This window comes from Sus scrofa, chromosome 7 (genome assembly GCF_000003025.6).
Source record: "Sus scrofa isolate TJ Tabasco breed Duroc chromosome 7, Sscrofa11.1, whole genome shotgun sequence".
Lineage (NCBI taxonomy): Eukaryota > Metazoa > Chordata > Mammalia > Artiodactyla > Suidae > Sus > Sus scrofa.
The window spans coordinates 32,486,070-32,511,594 of record NC_010449.5 but is presented as its reverse complement, the minus strand read 5'-3'; the positions used below and the strand labels follow the sequence as shown (position 1 = coordinate 32,511,594).

The 25,525-nt window shown below is 52.4% G+C and overlaps 1 protein-coding gene across 5 annotated transcripts in view; it reads left to right on the top strand.

The window, feature by feature from the left end:
- CPNE5 (copine 5) overlaps positions 1,353 to 25,525 on the top strand; it is a 113,508-nt gene continuing 89,335 nt past the window's right edge. For 2 of the 5 annotated variants that reach the window (XR_002345691.1, XM_013977863.2), the window contains exons 1-3: positions 3,205 to 3,945; positions 20,931 to 20,971; positions 22,746 to 22,792. Coding sequence is in view for 4 of the 5 variants with exons in the window: in XM_013977863.2 (XP_013833317.1) it covers positions 3,851 to 3,945; positions 20,931 to 20,971; positions 22,746 to 22,792 (183 nt within the window). In the remaining variant the exon portion in view is untranslated. Of the gene's footprint in view, positions 2,452 to 3,202; positions 3,946 to 20,930; positions 20,972 to 22,745; positions 22,793 to 25,525 lie in introns of those variants that run through there. The other 3 variants (XM_013977862.2, XM_001927588.5, XM_013977859.2) reach the window with 3 other exon arrangements.

The window sequence follows — 25,525 nt, the reverse complement described above, 5'->3', positions numbered from 1 at the left end:
TGGACAGGACAGAGTGCCAGAGAGGTAACGCCCTCTGGAAGCAGCCCTCAGCCACTGAGGCAGGGACTGCTGAGAGGTGGTGTGTACACACCACTGCTCCCTGCCCCTCCCATGGGCTAAGTGTGAGATGTGTTCTGCTGGTCTCCCAGAGCTCCTCAGTGGGAATAAGCCCTGGTCGCCCACAGGGATAACTGGTTTGATAAAGCTCCCTTATTGGCTGCCTTTCCTGCCTCACCTCCACATTTCCCACACAGCATTTCCTTAATCTCCCAAATAAACTACTTGCGTTTAAATCTCTCTCTCAGGGTCTGGTTCTGAGGGAAGCAAACAGTCATCATCTTCAATGTCCATCTCAGTATCACCGCCTTTTTGCAGTTCCTCCTGACGCTCCTTTGTGCCCACTCCTGGGGCCGACCTGATGGTCAGCTCTTCTCTGCTCCGCTGGCTCTTTGTACCTACCTCAACAACACGCCTCATGCTCCACTATGATTTATTTGCTGCATGTCCTGGGGCCCTCACTAGCCTGGGAACTTTGGAGAGATATACTATGTCTTTTTCACCTGTTTATTCTCTGAACCTAAGGCAGCACCTGAGCACCTGACACACAGTAAGTGCCATACACACACACACACACACACAGCCAAAGAGCCAGCAATGGAAATGCAATGGATTAAGAGGGAATAGAGAGAAATAGACAAGTTCCAGAACCTTCCTAGAAAGAGGCCCAAGGGCTGCTATGCCAGATGCTGTCACATTAAAGGTTTATATAGTAGAACTTCGTTCTCACCACTCACCTGCTCAACAACCTGCGATGGCTCCCACTTGTCTTCCTCCACTAGGCCTAATTTCATGGATGTTTTTTTTTTTTTTTTTTGTCTTTTGTCTTTTTGTTGTTGTTGTTGCTATTTCTTGGGCCGCTCCCGCGGCATATGGAGGTTCCCAGGCTAGGGGTTAAATCGGAGCTGTAGCCACCGGCCTACGCCAGAGCCACAGCAACGCGGGATCCGAGCCGCGTCTGCAACCTACACCACAGCTCACGGCAACGCCGGATCGTTAACCCACTGAGCAAGGGCAGGACCGAACCCGCAACCTCATGGTTCCTAGTCAGATTCGTTAACCACTGCGCCACGACGGGAACTCCTCATGGATGTTTTTTTTTTTTCTTTTTACAGCCGAACCTGTGGCACATGGTAGTTCCTGGGCTAGGGGTCCAATCAGAGCGCGAGCTGCCGGTCTATACTGCAGCCACAGCAATGCAGGATCCGAGTCACATCTGTGACCTACACTGCAGCTTGCGGCAATGCCAGATCCTTAACCCACAGAGCGAGGCCAGGGATTGAACCCGAATCCACACAGACACTGTGTCGGGTACATTAACTCACTGAGCCACAACGGAAGCTCACGTGGATGGCTTTTAAAACCCTCCATCATTCGGCCCCATCCTAAGAGGTGGTCAAGACTCTTGTTCAGAGTCAGGCTTTGGTCTCAACAGCCTAGGTTCACCTTCTTGCTCTCCCACTTCCCAGTTGGGTAATCATGGGTGAGTTACTTAGCTTCCCTGGGATAATAATACCTCACACCTATACTTATTTTAAGACCTTATAATCGTGCATGGTCCTTATGAATATACTAAAAACCACTGATCTGTGTACTTTAAGATGGTGAATTTTATAGAACAGGAAAGTATCTAAAAATTAAGCATGGCGTCTGCCCTAGGATAGGCTCTTTGAAAACAGAGTGGTGATTATCATTCTTACCAAGGAGATTTCCCAAGGGCGGGAGCACCTGGCCGGGCACAGGGCAGGTACTCTGTAAACACTGGCAGAACATTCCATAAGTATGTTTGAAGCATGTCCAAGACAGGTATGGGGTGGGGGAATGGAGGGCACAGACATTCCAAGCCCAGTTTTTCGCTCTTGGGGAATGGAGGCCGGACTAATTCCTGGTGGTGACAGGGCCTCAAGGCTAAACCGGAGAGAGGGTGGAGCCCTCCTACCCAGTAACCGCCCACTGCCCTGGGAATCCCAGCGCCTTTGTTCTGGGTATCCCAGGTGACAGAACCCAGTCCAGCCAATCCTGAGCCATGGCTAAACGGAGAACACTTAACCCTAGAGGATGAACCTGTTCTTAATATTTTTCTTTGACTGGCTGTATGTGATGTTCTGGGAATTGACTTCAAACAATCGCAACGCCCCGTCAGGCGTCAGGCCCCGCTGCCAAAGCCAGGCCTAGAGGGCGGGGCTTTTCCCGGGCCAGCCTCAGGCTCCAGGCCTCCCCAGACCCCTCCCCGGGGCACAAAGGCGGCTCGGTCCAAACGCTAGGCGGTGGGAGCAGAAGGGGAGATTCCAGCTCAACAAAGCTGAGACAGGCTGAGGAGGGGCTGTGGGGGATTTCCTAGAAACCAGCCAATGTGCGAGGCCCAGGGGAGACGCCACGGAGCTGCAAACCCAGGTCCAGAAGGGCGAGACTGGGTCAGGGTCGGCCGCAAAGGGCTGGCTGGGAGGGGGCCGCCTGGGAGGCCCGCCTCAACTCTCTCCTCTCTCCCGAGGCTGGGATCTCCCACGGCTGGGATCGGAGCCTCGCACACAGCAGGCTCGGTGCAGGTTTCAGAAAAGCCCGGGGAGCTTGAACCACCCTGTGCTTGGAGGAAGCTTCTAGACCTGAGAGCTGGCTCAGCCTTGTGGTCACGACGACGGGACGCGGGTGGGGTGGGGGCGCTGGTGAGTGGCTTAGGTAGCTAATTCCGCGTGGCCAGGCCCAGAGGGAGCCAGAGGCGGATATTGGGGCGGGCGGGGGGCGCCCATACGCCCACCCTGCCTAGGCCTAAAGGGAAGCCGAGGCCGCCCCTCTGGGCACTGGGGTCGCCCCCACAGTCTTCCCCAGGAGATGAAGAGTCTGTTTCTGGACCGAGACCCGCCCCTTGGTGGGGCGCACCCTCAGCAAAGACACACACCCCCAAACCTCTGGGGGTGGGGGTGCTGTCTCTTTGCATACGTGCCCCCCCCCCGCCCGGCTCCGCACAGACCCTTCTCTTACAGATGCCCTTTGGTTCACACATCCCTCTTCCTTCCCGGCATCTGGAACCCCGTCCCCACGCGCGCCACACGCACGCACACACAGACTCACACGCTGGCACGGACACACTCACACCCGCGCGCAGACCCCGCCCGCGGCCCCGCCCCGGCCCCTGCGGGCGCCCCCTCCGGCGTTCGAGGACCCGGCACGCAGCCGGCCCCGGGTGGCGGGAGGCGGCGGCTTGGGGCAGATTTGATTTTCCCGCAGCCCAGGCGCCCCGGAGCCGGAGTCCGAGCCGAGGAGGTGGCGCTCGCAGCCGCGTCCCCAGCCCCGCCGCCGCCCGCGAGGAGACCCGGCGGGAGGCGGCGCAGCCTCTGAGCTCAGGGCTCGCTCGGCGCTGCTTGAGTCCCACCACCCCCACAGCCCGCGCCCCATCCCGCCCCCCACGCCCCTCGCCTTCTCCTGCACCTCCTCTGCCCCCACCCCCAAACTCCCCGCCCCTCTGCCGGGGCCGCTGGCCACGACTCCGCGAGTCCCTCCCCGCGCCCCTCCGGCTTTCCCCGCTGCGCCCGGCTCCCTGAGCTGCTTGCCCCTCTCCGCTGGGCCCCCAGCCTCGTCGCGTCACCCGCACCCTCTCCTCTATCCTCGGCCCCCGCTCCCTCCGCCCCCCTTCCCTCTCTCACTTCCCACGCCCCCTCTTTCGCTCTCCTCTCTCCTCCCTTTGCCGCCCAGCCCCAGCTCCGGAGTTGGGGGAGAGACCAGGGTTTCTGTTGCTCCGGAGCAGGCGTGAATCGCGCAGGGATTGACGAATTTAGGGTGGGGGGCACGGTGGGCTATGGAGCAGCCCGAGGACATGGCGTCGCTGAGCGAGTTCGACTCCTTGGCGGGCAGCATCCCGGCCACCAAGGTGGAGATCACCGTGTCCTGCAGGTGAGCTGCCCGCTGGCCGGGGCCCCCCTGCCCCGCCCCTGGACCCGAAGCCCCTCGGCCCCTGCGGCTGCGACCCTCTGCCTTCGCGCGCCCGCTTCCAGAGTCCTTTCCTCCAGGACGCCCCTCTGCCTGTGGGGCAAGAGCCCCTGTCCAGCCACGGGTGGCGACGGGGGATTGGGAAAATAGGTTTAGGGTCGTTTCCCGGAAAGTTTGCACTCGCGGCTGTTGTTGTGAGGAGATAAGACACAGGAAAGGGCCCAGGCGCACGAGTGGGGAGACGGAGGTAGTGAAAGGACGTGGCAGGGTCTTCACGCAGTCTCTTTCTGATTATCCCCTCCCCAAATCGAGAAAAGAGTGGTTGCCTCATTCCTGCCAGGCGTGCCCAGCCTCTGCCCTCTGTGCCCTCCTCTCTCTTCCCCCCTCTCCTTTGCCCCAACCTTCTCACTCTCTCCTTCCTCACCCACCCACCCACTATTCTAGACCCAGGATTCTAAAGCCTTTCATCACCTCCGACAACAAAATGACTCTTGGAAAAGGATCATATTGATTCATTCATCCTGAGGTGTGGATAACTGATAACAACTTAAAGAGGCACATTAAAAAAAATAAATAACCGGGGTGCAAAATCTTAAGCAGAAGGACTAGAACACTGAGTGTGGAATTTTAGAGTCCAGCAAGGGTGTGTGTGTGTGTGTGTGTGTGTGTGACATGTCACACAGGTTTCAGGAGTGACTTCTCCATCTAAACTGGGTCTCCCCCCGGTTCTTCTGTCTGAGAGGAAGGCTGCCCAGGCAGCAAGGGGTACAGTGGGGAAGGGAGGATTTTTCCCTAGTGTAGTCACCCTGTGGCTGGCCCAGGGATTCTGAGGGGCAACTGTGGCCTATGCATAGTTCACCTCTTGAGTTTTTGCTGGAGATGCCATTCCCCCACCCAAATGACCAACAGCATTTTTGGGTTCTGGGTGTGCACTTGTTCCAAAGAGCCACCCCATCCTCTTCCAGGCTCCTCTTTGGTCAGACCTTTTATCCACCCTCACAGCCCCCCAACCCTGTATCCCAGAGGTGCAGCACTGAGAAGGTGTAGATGGAGTCAGAGTAGCCAGTCTGGGATGTGAGAGAGGGAAGGACTGGGGGGTTAGGGGGGTTAGATTGAGTGCGGGTGAGGGCTGATGAGGTTAAACACAGCTGGTCCCCTGCGTCAGGCCCTTCTGGGGACCCCTGTGATAGCCCCACCCATCTCCCCCTTGGTCCCACACACAGTTTTGTCAGAATTATCTCCCAAGGCCATTTGCATCATGCCATTCCTCTGCTGGGAGATTCCTGATGGCCCATTAGCTCCAGTCTCACCAACCTCAGCCATCAACAGCTGCCACAAACCGCCCTCCCCTCTCCCGCGGGGCACATGTCCCCGCTCCTGACACTCCTTCCCAACCTTCAGTCACGCCTGTGTCAGAGCTGTCTTAGGATCCTTCTCTCCTCAGAGGCTCCAAACAGCCTGTTCCCCATCCAGACCTCACCCCTCCTTGATCTCTACCCATTCATGTCCACCCATCCTGAAAGGCCTGGCCCCGTACTCCCCACTTCCAGCCCTCCTCACCCATGAGATGCCCAGCCCGGATCACTGTCTTTATGGCCCCTGGGTCCTGAGTGCTCAGCCTGGGCCACAGGGTCTCTCACACACTGAACACGAAAATCTCAGAAGCCCTCTTCCCCCAAAGCAGTTTTGTAGGCATTTGAGGGCGGGGATCCCCACCCTGACTCAGACTCTCTACTCCAGGGGAGAGGAGGAGTCAGAGGGCGAATGGCATGGTGGCTTTGGAGTCAGACACCTTCACATGGAATCTGCGCCACCACTGGGGGCAAACTTTTAGCCTTGGTTTCCCCCATTTGTCAAGTGCAAACAAAGAGCCTGGATTCGTTGAGAAACATTTGCCAAGGTAGCCCCTGTGCTTGGAAGCATGGCTGGCTCCCAGCAGGTACTCAGCAAATACTGTTGGAGGAATTTGCTTACTGTTGGAGAGGATCATTAGGCATCTAGCACCCTACTTTGTGCTTGCTTTGCACACACAGTAGTTGCTTAATAAAGAGCTACAATGATTACTGTAAGGCAATGGTGCTTGGCCCCTCCTGTTTACTCTCTGGAAGTGGTGATGTCCCAAGGATTCAAACCTTTTGCCTAAGCATTACTCAGGGATATAATTGAATTCTGACGGGGGTGGGGGTGGGGGTGGGGTTCTGGGATCCCATCCCCTTTCATGTGATGTCAGCCTGAGGCGAGCATGACCCAGGGGATGGTAAGTGGGTTTGGGGAGGAAAGAGTGAGGAGAGAAGGGGTCACCAGAAACAGAGAGGAGACAAGAAAACAGTGTGGGTGGCCTGGAAATTGTAAGTCCATTGCTTTGCCTTAACCAGGTCCAACTATCTAATTTCTAGAACAGATCGAGAAAGGGGGAGAGAGTAGAGGAAAAGGAGGAGGAGAGGAGGAGGAAGCTGGTGGGGAAGAGGGGGAACTGCACAGAATGATTTTCTCCAGTGTATGCTATATTTCATGGCCACCAACTAATGAGAGGCAAGGCCTCATTTGCTGCCTCTCATGGTCGGCTCTGACCGGGGCCCCAGGGAGGAGGCTATGGGGTGCCTCTGCCCTGAACATCTAGGTGACACCTGCCAGGTGGACAGGGACTAGCAGGGCAGGCAGAGCAGTTGGTGGGCAGAGAAGTCCAGGGGGCTTCAGAATATTCAGGCATCTGGGGATGAGGGGGCCAGTGTTTCAAAGGAACTAGAAACTGGCATTTCTGGGAGCTGGCTCCTTAGGAAGGTCCCTGCCACCCCCTGCAGCCCTAAGAGGTTTCTGCTGCTGCCTAGGGGAGGACCTAACCCCTCACCCCACCGTCATGCCTATCCGAGAACACCCCTAGCTGAGCAAAGCTGCCTGGCCCAGGGGCATATCTGAGCCCCAGCCCGGGACCAAGCAGAGGCTCATCCAAACCTCTGCTGAAGGCAGATGACACCATGGGATGGACATGTTTGGGCCTCTGCTTTTGTGTTTGCTATCTTCTGGACTAATCATTTGTCTACTCCCAAACAATTATTTTTACTGATTTTGGTAAACTTAGGACCAAAGATTTTAAAGCCTCTGGTTGTTTAGTTCACTACTTAAGAACATAAGCCTGGAGTTCCCTGGTGGCACAGTGGGTTAAGGATCTGGCGTTGTCACTGCTGTGGCTCTGGTTATAGCTGTGGCAAGCATTTGATCCCTGGAACTTCTGCATGCTGTGGGTGTATGGCAAAAAAAATTAAAAAAAAAAAAAAAAGAAACGTGAGGTGCAGTGGGTTAAGAATCTGACTACAGCATCTCAGGTCACTAAGAGGCACAGGTTCAATCCCCGACCTGGCATAGTGGGTTTAAGGATCCTGTGTTGCTGTAGCATAGGTTGCACCTGTGGTTCAGATTCAGTTCCTGGCATGGGAATTCCATATGCTGTGGATGCAGCCATTAAAAAAAAAAAAAAAAAGGAGCATGAGTCCATGGGGTCTGTCTACCTAGGTTCAAATCCCTGTGATCTTGGGTAAAGTACTTAACCTGGGCCTTAGTTTCCTCATCTGTAGAGGAAGCATAATAATCCTTATCACAGTAGAAGGATTAAATGGATTAAGCCATGAATAGCAATTTATGATGCCTATTATTTGACACCTGGAAGTAAATAAAAAATCTGTCTCTATAGTTGATTTGGTAGGTCCGGGAGATCTGATTCATCTAGAAAGTCTTATGCCCTCTCCCCATGCCCCAGCTTTTTTTTTTTTTGTTTCCCCCATGCCTAGGGTGTGCAGAAGTTCCCCAGCTAGGGATCGAACTCCAGCCACAGCAGCAACCTGAACCTCTACAGTGACGATACTGTATCTTTAACTCACTGCACCATAAGGGAATTCCTTTTGGACATATATTTGATATACTGTGTACATGGAGAAATTCTGAGGGGTTGTTTTGGAAGTGAGCAGGGTAGATGGTTTGCGAAACCAGATTCCAGCAGACGTTGTAGAAAGCGTGAGCTACAGGCTTCTCCTTCCCCTGATGGACCTTTTGCGACTTTATTAGGCTCCCTGCAGACCCAGTGAAAACTCACCTGTCTGGTGCCCCATTCCTCAAGGGCCCCACTATTGTTCGGGTCTCTCTGCTTCATCAGATTCAGGGATCCAGACCAATGGTTGGTTAGAAAGAACAATTTGCATTCTTTATGTAACAGGAAATCTTTGCACTTCTGCGGGGTCTCGCTGGCAGAAGCAACACATGTGATGGTGCTACGTGGTGGGACTCCTGAGACCCATAGGAAAGGCTCGGAGGGGAGAGTCCAGAGGCAGGCGGTGGTTTAGCCCTGCCGGCATCTCTCAAGCGACTGCTCTCTCCCCTCCAGCGGTCATGGGGCTGGTAGGCAGCTGTTGCCTCTGCCCCAGAGATGTTTTCTGCTGTCCTGGGGGCTTGAGAGGGCCGACCTCAAAAGCTGTGCCCTCAGCCTCTCAGAAGGGGTGTGAATGGGCTCTGAACCTTTCTTTTAACAGGCAGGGGAGGTTGGCTTTGGGGATGGAGGGGTCTGGGGGCAGTGTGGCCTCTGTTAGAGCCAGTGCTAGGAAAAAGCAATCCATTCAGCCACTGACTACATCAAGGTACTGTTTACTGGAGACAGAGGAATAATAATAGTGGGATTTGGAGTTCCTGTCGTGGCTCAGTGGTTAACAAACCTGACTAGTAACCATGAGGTTGCGGGTTCGATCCCTGGCCTCTCTCAGTGGGTTAAGGATCCGGCGTTGCCATGAGCTGTGGTGTAGGTCGCAGATGTGGCTCGGATCCCAAGTTACTGTGGCTGTGGTATAGGCTGCGGTTACAGCTCCTATCTGACCCCTAGCCTGGGAACCTCCATATGCCGCAGGTGCGAACCTAAAAAAAAGACAAAAAAATAAAAACATAAAAATAAAATAAATAATAATAAGATTTACTGAGTGCTTATTGTGTGCTAGGCACTTATATCTGTGTTAGGCAGAACCATATGCAATTGCCTGTACTCAACAGTTTTTAACCTGTTCAAGAAGCAATTTGGTCCGAACTAAGATTATTAGTTTCCAATTGCTGCATAACAAATCACCACAAACGTGGCCACTTAAAACAATAGCCATTTAGGAATTCTCGTGTGGCTCAGCAGGTTAAGGATCTGGTGTTGTCACTGCAGCCACTCAGGTCACTACTGTGGCTCAGGTTTGATCCCTGACCCAGGAACTTACTCATGCCATGGGCATGGCAAACAACAATAAGAAGAACAAAAACCAAATAACCCAGCCGTTTATTATCTCACAGTTTCCGTAGGTCAGAGGCCCAGGCACAGCCAGCCAGCTTCTCTGCTCTGGGTCTTCCCAGACTGAAATCAAGCTGTCTGCAGGGGCTGTGATCTCATTTGAGGCTTGGGGTCCAAGCCAAGCTCATTTAGGTTGTTGGCAGAATTTAATTCCTTGCAGCTGTAGGATTAAAGCCCTGAGTTCCTGCTGGTTGTTGGGTTCGGGCTCTTAGCTCCTACAGGCCACCCTCAGGTCCTAGACCCAAGGGCCTTTCACAACATGGCAGCTTCCTTCTTCAAAGCCAGTGGGAGAATCTCTTCAGAGTCTGCTACTTAATATAAAGTAAGAGGGGACTTCCCACCATGGCTCAGTGGAAACGACTCCGACTAGGAACCATGAGGTTGCACGTTCGATCCCTGGCCTCTCTCAGTGGGTTAAAGATCTGGTGTTGCCGTGAGCTGTGGTGTAGGTCGCAGATGCGGCTTGGATCTGGCATTGCTGTGGCTCTGATTAGACTCGAGCCTGAGAACCTCCTTATGCTGCAGGTGCAGCCCTGAAAAGCAAAAAAAAAAAAAAAAAGCTCTTTGGTATCTCTTCTTATAAGGGCACTAAACCCCTCATGAAGACCCCACCCTTGTGACCTCAAATAACCCTAATTACCTCCCAGATACCAGCATATTGAGGATTAGCGTTTCAACATGTAACTTTGGAGAGTTACATAGTCAGTTGACAGCCACAAGGGACAGGAGCCTACTTTCTTTGACTTCAGGGCATCTCCATCAGATACCTGAACCAGTGTGGATACTGTTAGCAGGAAAGGAGTGAGGAGTGCTTTCTGGGTGGACAGCCATGGCCTCGGCCACAAGGAGGCTTTCTAAGTAATTCACATTTTAAAAAAAAATCAAGCCAATGATGTCTGATAGAGATAAGTGCTCTGCAAATAAGTTTGTGGTTGTTGGGGATGGGCAGGTGATATTGAGCTGAGATCCAAAGGATGAGAAAGCCAGCTGGGGGAGGATTGGGATGGAGGGTGATTCAGATATAAAGAATAGCAAATGCAAAGGTCCTGTGGCAGAAAAGACTTTGGCATGCCTGCAAAACTGCAGGGAAGCTAGTATGGCTAGAGTAATGTGAGTGGAAGAGGATGAGGTCAGAGAGGAAATGGGCAGTGTGACCCATGCTGAAGAATTTGATTAATTTTTTTCTTTATTTTTTAATTTTTGGCCGTGCCTGTGGCATGTGCAAGTTCCAGGGTGAGGGTTCAAACCTGTGCCACAGCAGCGACCTGAGCCACAACAGTGACAACATCAGATCCTTATCCCACTGAGCTACCAGGAAACTCCCTGATTTATTATTCTAACAGCAGCTGCTGGCAGTGGGCTGGAGGGGGGTTAAACAGGAGTAATATGATCAGATTGGCCTTCTAAAAATTCTTTTATTTTTATTTATTTATTTATTTATTTTGCTTTTTAGGGCCACACCCTCGGCATATGGAGGTTCCTAGGCTAGGGGTCAAATCAGAGCTGTAGCCGCCAGCCTACACCACAACCATAGCAACGCCAGATCTGAGCTGCATCTTTGAACTACACCACAGCTCACGGCAACTCCAGATCCTTAACCCACTGAACGAGGCCAGGGATCAAACCCGCAATATCATGGTTCCTAGTTGGCTTTGTTTCCGCTGACCATGATGGGAACTCCTAAAAATTCTTTTATATACATATATATATACACACACACACACCACACACACACACACACACACACATATATATACACCCCACACACATATATGTAACTGAATCACTTTCCTATATACCTGAAACTAACACAACATTGTAAATAACTATACTTCAATTTGAAAAATGGTTAAAAAAATTTTTTTTAATTTCTCTGGTTACTCTGAGGAGAATGGATTGATAAGGGGGTGGTAGGCAGAGATAGGAACTGAAACACTTTTCTAAGCAGGAGGCCACTGCAGTGTCCAAGTGAGAGATAATGGCAGTGGTAGGGGAAAGTGGACAGTTCTGGGATGTTTTTGAAGTAGAACATTTTTAAGACTTGATGAATGGGACAGGAGGGGGCATAAGTGAGAGCAGCACTGAGCATGCTTCCCACGTTTCTTTTTTTTTATATATATATAATTTTTTTTTCCCCACTGTACAGCAAGGGGATCAAGTTATCCTTACATGTATACATTACAATTACATTTTTTTTTCCTCACCCTTTGTTCTGTTGCAACATGAGTATCTAGACAAAGTTCTCAATGCTACTCAGCAGGATCTCCTTATAAATCTATTCTAAGTTGTGTCTGATAAGCCCAAGCTCCTGATCCCTCCCACTCCCTTCCCCTCCCATCAGGCAGCCACAAGTCTTTTCTCCAAGTCCATGATTTTCTTTTCTGAGGAGATGTTCATTTATGCTGGATATTAGATTCCAGTTATAAGTGATATCATATGGTATTTGTCTTTGTCTTTCTGGCTCATTTCACTCAGTATGAGAGTCTCTAGTTCCATCCATGTTGCTGCAAATGGCATTATGTCATTCTTTTTTATGGCTGAGTAGTATTCCATTGTGTATATATACTACATCTTCCGAATCCAATCATCTGTTGACGGACATTTGGGTTGTTTCCATGTCCTGGCTATTGTGAATAGTGCTGCAATGAACATGCGAGTGCACGTGTCTCTTTTAAGTAGAGTTTTGTCCGGATATATGCCCAAGAGTGCTTCCCATGTTTCTGTTTTAAGCTATTGGCTTCGCAGTTGCACAAGGCAGTATGTGACTGCGAGCACAGAGGAGGAAACTGAGGTTAAGTAGCTTGTCCAGGGCCACAGAATTGCCGTGTGTCTATGTGCAGATTCTAGTTTGAACAGAACTGAGGCCAGAGCTCATGCTCTTTTTCCTTGGTCACGCAGCATAGGAGGGACAATTATTACAATAATTAATAATAATAAAAATGCAAATAGCTCTGGGAAGAAGAGCTCTTTAAGCCATGTGAAAATTGCTTTTTAGACCTTGGCGAGGTTGCTTGGCAGGGAGATCATGCATGGGGGTGAGAAACAGGATCTGAAAGGGGAGATGGGCGAGTGCCAGGGGCTGGGTGCCAATGTCCCTCTCCTCTCCAGCTCCCGCCTCCCTTTCCTCGGATCACTTCTGCCTGTTAGGATGGGGAGCGGGACAGGGGGAGATGGGAAGCCCTCCAGTTCTCTTCAGCTGTTCCTTTGGGAGCGGCCCTGATGAAGCTGGGGGCAGGAAATGGGGGAGTGAGGAGGTGAGGGGTATGGCTGGCCAGGTGGGGATTCCAGAGACCCTGGGTTTTGGTAATGCAGGTGCTCCCCATGGCACCTCTGAATGGGCTCAGGCTTCAGAGTTCAGTATCAGTGCACTGGGCAAGCTGGGTGATGCTGGCACACCTCAGCCCCAGTCGCCTTTCCTGCAGAAGGAGGTAACGTTTACCTCCTGGCTTTGATACATGGGGTGAATAGGGTGTCACAGGTTAAGTACCTAGCAAAAGACTTAGTACAGACTATGTCTGCAGTTAATGTGGTTCTCCCACCCTCTTTGCCTACCTGGAGTTGACCAGATGTTTGGTGTTGAATTGTTCTATAGAGAAATGGGGTACTTCTGGCAGCCCCCTCAGGCTCTGGGGTCTCTCCAACACCTTCAGGATTTCTGTTTCTCCCTGAGAGTGGCTCACCTGTCCCATCTGCTCTCTTCCATGAAGGCTGTACTACAGCCAGGTGGACAGGGATGGGCGAGGCTGCTGGAGGTCCTGATCCTGCCCAGCATTAGGGGAGCAGGGAGGTGAGAACAAGGGGAAGCTCTAGAAGCTGTCTTGTTCTCCGCAGGCCTTTTGTTGACACTTACGGTGTGCCAGGCACTGAACTGCAAATAACCATGTGCTGGACACTGTTCTGTTTCACATTTATGAACTCTACAGATTGTCAGAGAACCTGTAGGAGGGACTATTATTACCCCCACCTCATAGCTGGAGATATTTAGGCACAGAGAGGCTAACTGATGCTAAGAGGAAAAGCTGGGTTTTGGGTCCAGCATTGAAGCTCCAAGTTTTTACCTTTAAATCCTGTACCCCCCAAACCCCTAACCCACCCCCGTTGCTCCCTAACCTTTCGCCAGAGGTGGGAGGGATGCTTATGGAGCCTTGTTTAGGAAAGAAATTAAACTTTCTAGTCTTTCAGATTAAACCAGTTAATCTTTTCTTGCCCTTTGTGCTTCATGAAGCACTTTGGGAATATGATGAAATCTCTCCAAAATAAGAATGCATCCATATGGACCAATGTGCCCTATTTTGTTAATAGCTTCAGGGGATGCATGGACTTCTCTCAGGGACCTCCAGTCCAGGAACGTCTCAGATGAGGGTTCTTGGTGTGTTTCCTTCTGTTTCACAGCCAGTACACAGTTTGTACATCTGTGTGCACAGCTAGTGCAGCTACTGCATCTATGAAAGATACACGGGCTTTATTCAAAGTCAGGTGTGTGATAATCAGTTCACCGAGCATTTTGCTACAAGAGCAAATATGTAGGTACCTGAGCCTGGGGCTTCCTCCTCCCTGGGCTGTGTCTCCCTTCAGACTGGGGGCTCCCTGAGGCCAGGTCTGTGTCTTCCCTCAGACGGGGGCTCCCAGAAGGTAAGATTGTGTCTCCCTTCAGACTGGGGCTCCCTGAGAGCAGGGCTGTGTCTCTCTACTCAAACAAGGGGGCTCCTTGAGGCAGGGCTGTTTCTCCCCTCATACTCTGGCTCCTTGAGGGCAAGGCTGTGTTTCCCCCCTCAGCTGGGGGGCTCCCTGAGGCCAGGGCTGTGTCTTCCCTTCAGACGGGGGCTCCCTGAGGGCAGGGCTGTGTCTCGCCTCAGACGGGGGCTCCCAGAAAGTGAGGCTATGTCTCCTCTCAGACTGGGGGGCTCCCTGAGTGCAGGTCTGTGTCTTCCCTCAGACGGGGGCTCCCGGAAGGTAAGGCTGTGTCTACCCTCAGACTGTGGCTCCTTGAGGCAGGGCTGTGTCTCCCCTCAGACTTTGGCCCCTTGAGGCAGGGCTGTGTCTTTCCTCAGACAAGGGCGCTCCCTGACGGCAGGTCTGTGTTTCCCCCCTCAGCTGGGAGGCTCCCTGAGGGCAGGGCTGTGTCTCCCCTCAGACCGGTGCTCCCTAAGGACAGGGCTGTTTCTCCTCAGACGGGGGCTTTCTGAGGGCAGGGCTCTGTCTCTCCTTAGACGGGGGCTCCCTGAGGGTAAGACTGTGTCTCCCCTCAGACGGGGGCTCCCTGAGGCCAGGGCTGTGTCTCTCCTCTCAGACTGGGGGGCTCCCTGAAGCAGGGCTGTGTCTCCCCTCAGACGAGGGCTCCCTGAGGGCAAGGCTGTGTCTCCCCTCAGACGGGGGCTCCCTGAGGCCAGGGCTGTGTCTCTCCTTTTAGACTGGGGGGCTCCCTGAAGCAGGGCTGTGTCTTTCCTCTCAGGCTGGGGGGCTCCCTGAGGGCAGGGCTGTGTCTCCCCTCAGATGGGGGCTCCCTGAGGTCAGGGCTGTGTCTCTCCTCTCAGGCTGGGGGGCTCCCTGAGGCAGGGCTGTGTCTCCCCCTCAGATTGGGGTTCCCTGAGAACGGGGCTGTGTCTTCCCTCAGACGGAGGCTCCCTGAGGCAGGGCTGTGTCTCCCCCTCAGATTGGGGTTCCCTGAGAGCAGAGCTGTGTCTCTGCTCAGATTGGGGTTCCCTGAGGCCAGGGCTGTGTCTCTCCCCTCACTTGGGGGCTCCCTGAGGAGAGGTCTTTGTCTCCCCTCAGACTGGGGCTCCCTAAGGGCAGAGCTGTGTCTCCCCTCTGATGGGGGCTCCCTGAGGACAGGGCTGTGTCTCCCCCTCAGATTGGGGTTCCCTGAGGGCAAGGCTGTGTCTCCCCCCCTCAGCTGGGGGGCTCCCTGAGGAGAGGTCTTTGTCTCCTCTCAGACTAGGGCTCCCTAAGGGCAGAGCTGTGTCTTCCCTCAGACGGGGGCTCCCAGAAGGTAAGGCTGTGTCTCCCCCAGATTGGGGCTCCCTGAGGGCAGGGCTGTGTCTCCACTCAGACTGTGGCTCCTTGAGGCAGGGCTGTGTCTTCTCTCAGAAAGGGGGCTCCCTGAGGGCAAGGCTATGTTTCCCCCCTCAGCTGGGAGGCTCCCTGAGGGCAGGGCTGTGTCTCCCCTCAGACCGGTGCTCCCTAAGGACAGGGCTGTCTCTCCTCAGACGGGGGCTCTCTGAGGGCAAGGCTGTGTCTCCCCTCAGACAGGGGCTCCCTGAGAGCAGGGCTGTGTCTCTCCCCTCAGACGGGGGCTCCCTAAGGACAGGGCTGTCTCTCCTCAGACAGGGGCTCTCTGAGGGCAGGGCTCTGTCTCTCCCCTCAGACGGGGGCTCCCTGAGGGTAAGGCTGTGTCTCCCCTCAGACTGTGGCTCCTTAAGGCTGGGTTGTGTCTCCCCTCAAACTCAGCGCACTGAGGGCCATGCCCTGTCCCCCTCCTCAGACTGGGGCTCCTTGAGAAAAGGGTTTGACTCCCCTTAGACTGTGGCTCCCTGAGCTCAGGGCTGCTCTTCTCCCCTCAGACTGGGATATCCTGAGGGAGGGATATGTTTATTCAAACTCATGTTCCCCAAGCTTATTGCTCTGTCCCCCACTCAGGATGCAGCTCACTGTGGCAGTGCTGTGTTTCCTCAGTTGAGGCTTCCTGAGGACAGTGCTCTGTCTTCTCCTCTCGCTGACTGAAGAGCCCCTGCTTCTATTCTGACTTTTAAGCTTCTCATTGGGAAAATGTCACTCTCAGTCTCTCTCCTTTAGCACCAGCCAACAGTTCTCATTTCAGCCCTTCCAGTGCTTTCTGCCTTTACCGGGGTCTGCTGACCTTCCATCTAGTGCATGGTCATTCTTGCTGCCCCTGATTTGGTCATGATTTGGGGGAAGAGTGGTGAGGAAAGGGGCCTTAAGCTCTGCTTCCTTGGCCTTGATTTAATGAACAAAAGAAGCCAAGCTCCAGGCTGCCTCATGGACAGCTGAAGGATTTTATATGCTTTTCTTTTTGGGGGAAAAAAAAATACATTTTGCCTGTTGGGAAAAAAAGTCTCTTTGAGTTCTCCAAAGACAGATAGTGGAGAAAAGCACTTATGGTCTCATCTCTCTGTGTCCTTTCAGTTTGGGGCCTGCTTTGAGGTGGATGACCCGGTTTTTTACCTCTTGGCTTCCTACTAGCTGTGTGCCTGGGGGAAAGCCACTCACCATCTCTGAGCCTTGGAGTCCTCAGTGGATCAGTCCCAAAGGGGCACTGGGAATGTGTGTGATTAGGGCGGGTCTCCTTGGACCTGTAAGGGAAGAAGTGGTTTGTGTCACCCAGCCTGTCTCTCCTTTGTCACCAAGTGATCCTGAAGACTCGCCAGGAGAGCTTGCTGAGCACCAGGTCGATGATGACTGACGTGCCTGACAAGACTCACTATGTCCAAGAGCTCCCGTAGCAGTCCTAAGGAAGGAACTATTTCTTTTTTCTTTCTTTCTTTTTTTTTTTTTTTTTTCTTTTTTGGTTTTTAGGGCTGCACCTGCAACATATGGAGGTTCCCAGGCTAGGGGCTGCATCAGAGCTGCAGCTGCCACCCTTCACCACAGCCACAACAATGCCAGATCCAAGCCGCGTCTGCGACCCACACCATAGCTCAGGGCAATGCCAGATCCTTAACGCACTGAGCGTGGCCAGGGATCGAACCTGCATCCTCATGGGTGCTAGTCAGATTTGCTTCCCCTGAGCCACGATGGAACTATTTCTTAACTCCATTTTACGGACAGGGAAGCTGAGGTGCAAGGAAGGCAAGTCACTTGTCCAGTTCTTATTTCAGCCCTTCCAGTGCTTTCTGCCTTTACCAGGGTCTGCTGACCTTCCATCTAGTGCATGGTCATTCTTGCTGCCCCTGATTTGGTCATGATTTGGGGGAAGAGTGTGAACCCAGCTGGTATGATTGTAGCCCCCACACTTAACCATTAGCTACAGCTAAGCAGAAGTGTAGGCCGGCCCTGAGCATGACCAGCTGGGGAGATGAGAGCCTTGCCCACCCATCTGGCCATTCCTTTTGGTTTTCCTTCATCCAGTCAGTTCGCCAGGGCCCTGCCCTGAGCCAGGTGCTGGACTGGCCTGGAGCAGAGTTGAGGTCCCTGCGCTGTGTGAGAGACAGAGACACCCTGATTAGGTGGCCGCGGGTGTGCTGAGTACAGTTATGGGTCCTATGAGTCAGAGGATGGCATAGAGCAGGCTCAGAGAAAATGGCATTGGTCAGTGTCTGTTCAGGGGAGGCAAAACTGAAGAGAATGAAAAGGAATGGTCTGGAAGGATGGTAATCTCAGCACAGTAGAGGGAAGACAGTTTGTATTACTTTTGGGTGCCCAGGATGACCTTTGCCTCAGGGCTCAGGGAGAGTCCTGAGGTCATTGGGCAGGGAGCCATCAAAGCTAGGTGACCAGTCCTGTTACTTAGTCTAGCTGTGTGCCTCTTGCCCAGGCATGCCTGGTCTGCTTCTTCCTCTCTCTCTTTTTTGTTAATGGCTGCACTCATGGCACGTGGAAGTCCCAGGCCAGGGACTGAATCTGATCGCAGCTGCAGCAACACCAGATCCTTCAACCCACTGCATCAGTCCAGGGATCAAACCCATGCCTGTGGAGCGACCCCAGCAGCTGCAGTCAGGTTTTTAACCCACTGCACCACAGTGGTAACTCTTGCCTGCTTCTCTTTGAAGAGAAGACCCCATATCTGTATCTCTCTCTCAATCACTCTCTCTCTTTCACACACACACACACACACACACACACACACACGCACACACACGCACACACACACACACACGTAGCCTGAGATCCAGGGTCTCAACTTTCTCACTAGCCTAGACATGACTGAACCTGAGTTCCAGACCTAAACTTGGGGGAGACCCAGACCTCAGAGAAGTGAATTGCCTTCTTTCCAGGTCTTACATTCCTTATTTATCAAGGAATTAGAAAAGGTGACCTTGGACTTCCCATCATGGCTCAGCAGTAAACAACCTGACTAGTATCCATGAAGATGTGGGTTCGATCCCTGGCCTCGCTCAGTGGGTTAAGGATCCAGTGTTGCCATGAGCTGTGGTGTAGGTCACAGACACGGCTCAGATCTGGTGTTGCTGTGGCTGTGGCGTAGGCTGGTGGCTACAGCTCCGATTTGACCCCTGGCCTGGGAACCTCCATATGCTTTGGGTGTAGCCCTAAAAAAGACAACAACAACAAAAAAGTGACCTCTGAGGTCCCTTCCAGCTTGAACATTTGAGGATTGTATGTAATTATAGAATTTCATTATGGAATTCAAAGGTAAACCTCAGCACTTGCTTTTGTAGGAGTCCCCCCAGTTCCCCACCCCCTACCCCAGCCCTCTTACTCCTTTCCAGCTCCTTGCTGTGCCTCAGGTGCCACCACTTTAGAAGCACCTTTGGAATTTAGGCCTTTTGTCGTTTATTTCAATCAAGACAGATGCTCCTGCCCTGAGTCCTAGCCCACTGCAAGAGGAAACGGTCAACCCAGGGACAAGCCCGCCCACCTCGGTGTGGACGAGCGTGTATAAAAGTGGTGTCTTACCTGGAGCTCCTGCTGCCTCCTTTTCAGAGCTGCCTGTGTGACCATTTCATCTGCCGCTCACTGCAGTGGGCGGGGTTTCCAAAGTGACAGCAGGGAGCAGGTCTGAGAGATGGGCAATGGAGGCCAGCAGAGGGGTTCTGTGCCTTTGGGATTATGGAGGGCTGGCTGCATGTAGCTGCCTTTGGGGAGAGACACCAGAATGAAGAGACTGGCGCAGAGGATGGGAATCTGCTCTGGGACAGAGATGGGAGGATTTATAAGCACCATTTAGAGCCTCCCAGGGACCAGAGGGTGCTCTGTGCTGGTGCCGGCTGCTGCTAGGTCTGTCTGTCTGTCGGTCAGCCTTAGGCTCCCACCTCAGAGTTGGGGGCATGGGTGGTAGGGTTGACTGTGGGTCCAGTTGTCCAGACAGGCTGTCACTGCTGATGGCTTCGGTGATGGTGACTCAGAATAGGTCTCCTTCTGGAACTTTCTGGCTCTGCCACTGCTTAAGGTGGGGCCTGGCCACTCCCTGTCCCTCTCTAGGCTCAGTCTGCCCCTCCTCCAGGAGAACAACAGATGATCCTCAGGGGCCCACCCAGCCCCGATATTTGGAGCTGGCTGACAGGAAGTCGCACAGCCTGCTTTCTCCACTCTGGGGAAAGGAAGCAGGAGGCACAGGGGCTCATGGGGGAGCATGGGAGGGGAGGGGGAGATGAGAAGACCCCCGGGGATGTCTGGAAGGGAGGTGGGCTGTGCTGAGAGGGTTGGAAAGGACAGAACTTGACTTTAGGGCAGTGTCAGAAGGAGTCCGAGCTCCAACAGGTGGGAGGGCCATAGCTACAAAGCCCTGGCCAGAGGTCCACAGGGATCCTTAATGGGCAGGTCTCCCAGTGGGCAACTCTGGGAGGCTGTGTGGCACACACCTCAGAGCTGACCCCAGAGGAGTGAGGCATCCTGACCGTTGTTGGTCAGGGGCCTCCCCGAGGAGCATAAACTTCCTGGTATTTGCAGCTCTGCCCACCAGAGAAAGCCCTTGGGAGAGGAGCAGGAGGACAGCCTGGGTGTGCACAGGAAACAGCAGGGCTGGGGCGACAGACAGCACAGAGCATCCCCGCCTTCCCAGCCTGCACTACTATCTCTATTGCACAAATGAGGAAACGGGCTCAGAGAGGGTGCGGCACTTCCCAGCCAGAGCCCAAGCTTCCACGGGCCGTGTTGCTGCTCAGCGCAGGTCCCTGGAGAGTGAGGGACACCAGATGTGCAGGATGTGCCCTGGCCTGGTCTCCCTGTGCCTCCCCTTCACATCTGTAAGATGGGATCACACCCACCCAGGGCTGACCTCGTAGGGCAGCGTGTGGATTAGGAGCTGATATTTGCAGGGCACTGAGCACGGTGCCCAGGGTTCAGTGAGTGGGAGCTGCAAGTGCACAGAGGCGGGGCAGGAGGGGCTCAGCACCCGTTCCAAGAGCTCTCTGCCACCAAATGTTGTGTCCATCATCCTGCTGCCTGACTTCAAGGTTGATTGTTAGGGTCACATGTTAGCTCTGGCCTTGACCACAGGAGGACCCTGTTCCAATGAGTCTGCATCCCCTGGGAGGTGTCATTCATTACTCTGCTGGCACAGGTGAGACGATGGAATAAAATGGCTCTAAGTGAGACCTGAGAGAAGGGGATCTTGAATGGATTAGTTTTGATGACTTGATTTCATCTTATCTTTTTTTTTAGAGACAGAGTGGTAAGAGGAGAATTTCTGAAACAGCATTTCTAGAACATTGGGCAGATTGAGATTTGGCTCAAGTGCAAGGGGCTGGGGGATCCAGGGCACTGGGGTACGGGGGAGCGCTTGGCGATGGCGCGGGTGGGTGGTGGGGGGCACCATGCGCTCTGGCAGGCTGAGCTGAGGACCCTCTGGGGCCAGCTTTAATGAGCCCTAATAAACTGCTGAAGGAGCCTTCCGCTTCCTGTTTTGCCCGAAGCCAGGCCCGAGGCAGCCTCCGGGTCTCAGTAACAGCCCAAATCCCCTGAGATCCTCTGGCTGTGCTAACTCCTGCTCTCTCCCCCCTTTCAGGAACCTCTTGGACAAAGACATGTTCTCCAAGTCTGACCCATGTAAGTCCTACTCCGACTGTAATAGCAGTAACAACAGCAACCACACTATGTTTTATTTATTTAATTTTTTTCTTTTCTGTCATAGTTTATTATAAGATACTGAGTACAGTTCTCTGTGCTATGCAGGACCTTGTTGTTTATCTATTTTTAGGTAGTTTTTATCTGCTGATCCTAAACTTAATTTATCCCGCCCCTTCCTCTTTCCCCTTTGGTAACCATAAATTTGTTTTCTATGTATGTGAGTCTATTTCTGTTTTGTAAATAAATTCATTTGCATCATTTTTTAAGATTCTACATATAAATGATATCATATATTTCCCTATCTGAACTTCACTTAGTGTGATAATCTATAGGTCTAAACTGTTGCTGCAAATGGCACTATTTCATTCTTTTTTATGGCTGAGTAATACTCCATTGTATAAACACACCAAATCTTTATCCATTCATCTATTGAGGGACATTTAGCTTGCTTCCATGTCTTGGCTACTGTAAGTAGTGCTGCTATGAGCATTGGGCACATTTTCTCTGGATATATGCCCAGGAGTGGGATTGTAGGATCATATGGTAACTCTATTTTTCATTTATTAAGGAACTTCCGTGCTGTTCTTCATAGTGGCGGCACCGATTTACATTTTTACTAGCAGTGTAGAAGGGTTCCTTTTTCTCTGCACCCTCTCCAGCACTTACTATTTGTTGACTTTTTGATGGTGGCTGTTTTGGCAGAGTGAGGCGATACCTCATTGTGGTTTTGATTTGCATTTCTCTAATAATTAATGATGTTGAGCATCTTCTCATGTGCCTATTGGCCATGTATATGTCTTCTCTGGAGAAATGCTATTTAGGTTTTCTGCTCATTTTTTGATTGGGCTGTTGGTTTTTTGGGTTTTTTTGTTATTGAGCTATATGAGCTGTTTGTATATTTTGGAAATTAAGCCCTTGTCGATTGCATCATTTGTGAATATTTTCTCTTAGTCTGTAGGTTGTCTTTTCATTTTGTTTATGGTTTCCTTTGCTAGCAAGGGTATTATGACTTCTGCAGCGGTCAACACTAGCCCATACTGAGCACTCACTATGTACTGGCACCGTTCCCAGTATGACAAGGCTGTCTAATGTTTCACCAATACTGTCTGGAGAGAGAGAAGTGGGGGGTCTGACCCTTCCCAGCACCCGTACTTGTGAGGCCTCAGTGTACCCAAGTGGGTAGGGAGGGTCAGAGTGTCTGGGGCCAGGTCTCAGTCCCTTGGAAACCAGTGCATTTAAGGGCCCCAATTAGCTGTGGTCTAGGGGGAGGGGTGCTGGTTTGGGAGCCCAGGGTTCTAGCCCTAAGCAGCACTGCTCAAGTGAAAGACCTCAGACAGGAAGGACATTGGCCTCCTCTGAGCCTCAGTTTCCCCATCAGTAAAGGGAGGCTGATGACAACAGTAAGCCTCCTGGGGCTCTAAAGGGACAGGCAGGTTTCAGAACAGGTTTCAGATGCTCTCTCCTGGCACACCCTTGCCACACGGTCCCCTGTCATGCTCACCTGTCTGCCCGCTCACACTTCGCACTTGCTCTGGTCTAGATGAGAATGGCCGCCACCCTCCTCCCAAAGGGTGCCCCCCCACCCCAGACACACCTGTGTTCTAGGCCCCCTTCTCCAAGCAACTCCCACCCCTACCCCCAGACCCAACACTGCTGCCCAGGCCAGCATGTCCCTCGGTGCTCTCCCCATCTGGGGCCCACACTTTCCTCTTGGCCTGGGGTGTTAACCCTTTCTTCTCTTCTCTCCTCACAGTATGTGTCATGTATACTCAAGGAATGGAGAACAAGCAGTGGCGGGAGGTAGGTACAGCCCCTTTCCCACCTGGAAACACCAGCCCATCCCTGCTTGTCTGTCCGTCTGTTCCTCTAACACTGAGGTCATCCCACCTTCTGTGCTTCCAACTGCAGCATCTAAGCCCCATGAAGGATGGTAAGGCGTGCGGAGTCCTGTCCCTGCTAACGCAGGAAGAGACTGCAGGTAGAGGGAAGGTTCCTACTCTCAAGGAGCCCAGGCCCATCAAGATCACGGCTTGAGACCTGGGTACAGCATCTTGTACCATGTCTCAGCCACAGCAGCCTTCTCATGGGTTTTTATTTTTTGGCCGCCCTGCTACATAAGGAGTTCTCAGGCCAGGGATCAGATCTGAGCCGCAGTTGTGACTTATGCTGCAGCTGCGGCAACACCGGATCCTTTAACTCACTGTGCTGAGTTGGGAATTGAACCTGCTTTCTGGGGCTGCAGAGACGCCACTGATCCCATTGCACCACAGCAGGAACTCCTCGTGGGTTTTGATTAATGTGAGTGAGTGTGGCTTTAGTTAGGTGATTCCCCTGCTCAGAAACCTTCACTGACTCCCCTTGGCTTTGAATCAAGTCTCAACTTCATAGTCTGACTTCCAAGCTCTGCCATAACGCAGAGCCACTTTCCAGCCTTGTCTCAGTTCCATTGTCCCCAGCTGAGTCCATGCGCCTTCTGCCCCCTGAAGGTCCCACTGTCTAGAATCCCACAGCCTTTTACTGGGTAAGTATTAGATAGATATTGCAGTCTCTTCCCCACCCAGAAGCCAGAGGGGTCCTGTCAAGACCCAAGTTAAATTCTGTCCCTCTTCTTCTCCAAGCCCTCCAGCAGCTCCCATTTTGTGAAACCACAGTCTTGGAGTTCCCACCTTGACTCAGTGGGTTAAGAACCTGACATGGTATCCATGAGGATACAGGTTCGATCCCTGGCCACTCTCAGTGGATCAGGGGTCAGGGGTTGCTGTGAGCTGTGGTGCAGGTCGCAGATGCAGCTCAGATCCAGCATTACTGTGGCTGTGGTATAGGCCACTCCAATTCTACTCCTAGCCTAGGAACTTCCATATGCCACAGGTGCAGCCATAAGAGAAAAAAAAAAAAAAAAAAGACGAGGCCCAGGAATGGGACAAGAGGAGATTTAACCTTGGAGCCCCACCTGGACCTGGGAGGAAGGCCTGGGGGTTCTGGACAGACTCAGCTTGGGGTCTCCGCTGAGGGAAGGAAGCCCACATGGCTAAGGAGACAGAGGCAGCTCCAAAAAGCAGAGGGACACAGAACCAGTCACCAGAGCCTGTGGAAAGGGAGGGAAGAGGTGTGGTGCCAAGGGGATCAAAGCCAAGAGCCCACAGGGTGGGGGTCCCGAGTGACTTGATGAGAGTGAGAATGGCCAGCAAAGCTTCAGTGATTCAGACTTTAGTAATGAACCTCCCCTTCCTTGTTGGTGGACTGACCAGAGAGCATCACCTGCCCAGCTCCCTGCTCCTCCCTCCCCTCAGGTTCAGCAGAAGCAGGTGGATGCATCTTAGCCACAAAATGTATGGGAAGTATTTCCACAGGGGCTGCGATCACATTGACTTTTTCACCCTCCCCAAGACTCTATGCCAATTAAAGCATAAACCAGATTGCTGGGGAACCATTTAGCCTCCGTGAACTCACTACTTTTGAGGCCTTTTGGCCGAGCTTCATAAAGAGCAGGAGTGCGCTAATGTCGTGGTGATCCAGTCAGGAAGGGCCTCTTCAGGAGGGTGCTGCTCCGCCAATGCTTAATTACATTCTGTCATAGGACATGTCACCATTTGGGTCAGGGTTCCCTGTTGTCCACGTCTCATCTTGTCATCACGCACGCCGCAGGGCGGAGCGGAGGAAGGGTGAGATGCCTTGGAGTCAGATCCGCCTGTGCCTTCACTCCGGCTCCAGCCCTTTCTGAGCAAGTTGCTTAACTTCTGTGTTTCCGCATGTGTAATACAGGGATAACATCTGCCTTCCAGGCCTGTGATGTGGGGAAAGCAAGGTGATGGATGTGTTGTGCCTGCTGCGTAGTCACTGTCCAGCAACTATCACTGTACAGCATCATCCAGAGTTTCAGGCCTTACTGGTCCCTCCCCCATTTCAGTCAGTATTTGCAACAGTAGGCATTTATTTATTTATTTATTTGCAGAAAAAAAATCTGCTGTTTATTTTCACTAAATAATTTTTTTAAAAAAGCAACAGCTAATAAGAAAACAAAGGTGATAAAATGAATTATAAAAGTTCTCCATCTGGGAGTTCTTCTGGTGGCTCGGTGGGTTAAGAACCTGACTAGTATCTATGAGGATGCATGTTTGATCCCTGGCCCCACTCAGTGGGTTAAGGATCCAGTGTTGCTATGAGCTATGGTGTAGGTTGCAGACGTGGCTTGGGTCCAGTGTGGCTGTGGTGTAGGCTGGCAGCTGCAGCTTCAGTTTGACCCCCTAGCCTGAGAACTTCCATAGGCTGCAGGTATGGCCCTAAAAAGAAAAAGAAAAAGAAAAAAATAAAAATAAAAGATCTCTATCCTAAAAAGAGCAGAAAAAGAGGAGGGAAGTAACAAAGAATTGGAGGGGGCAAACAAAAATCAAACAGTAGATGTAAGCCCATTCTTTTCAGTAATCACATTAAAAACAAATGGTCTAAATACCTCACCTAAAAGATAGAGCTAGGAGTTCCTGTTGTGGCACAGAAGAAACGAATCCGACTAGGAACCACGAGGTTGCCGGTTCA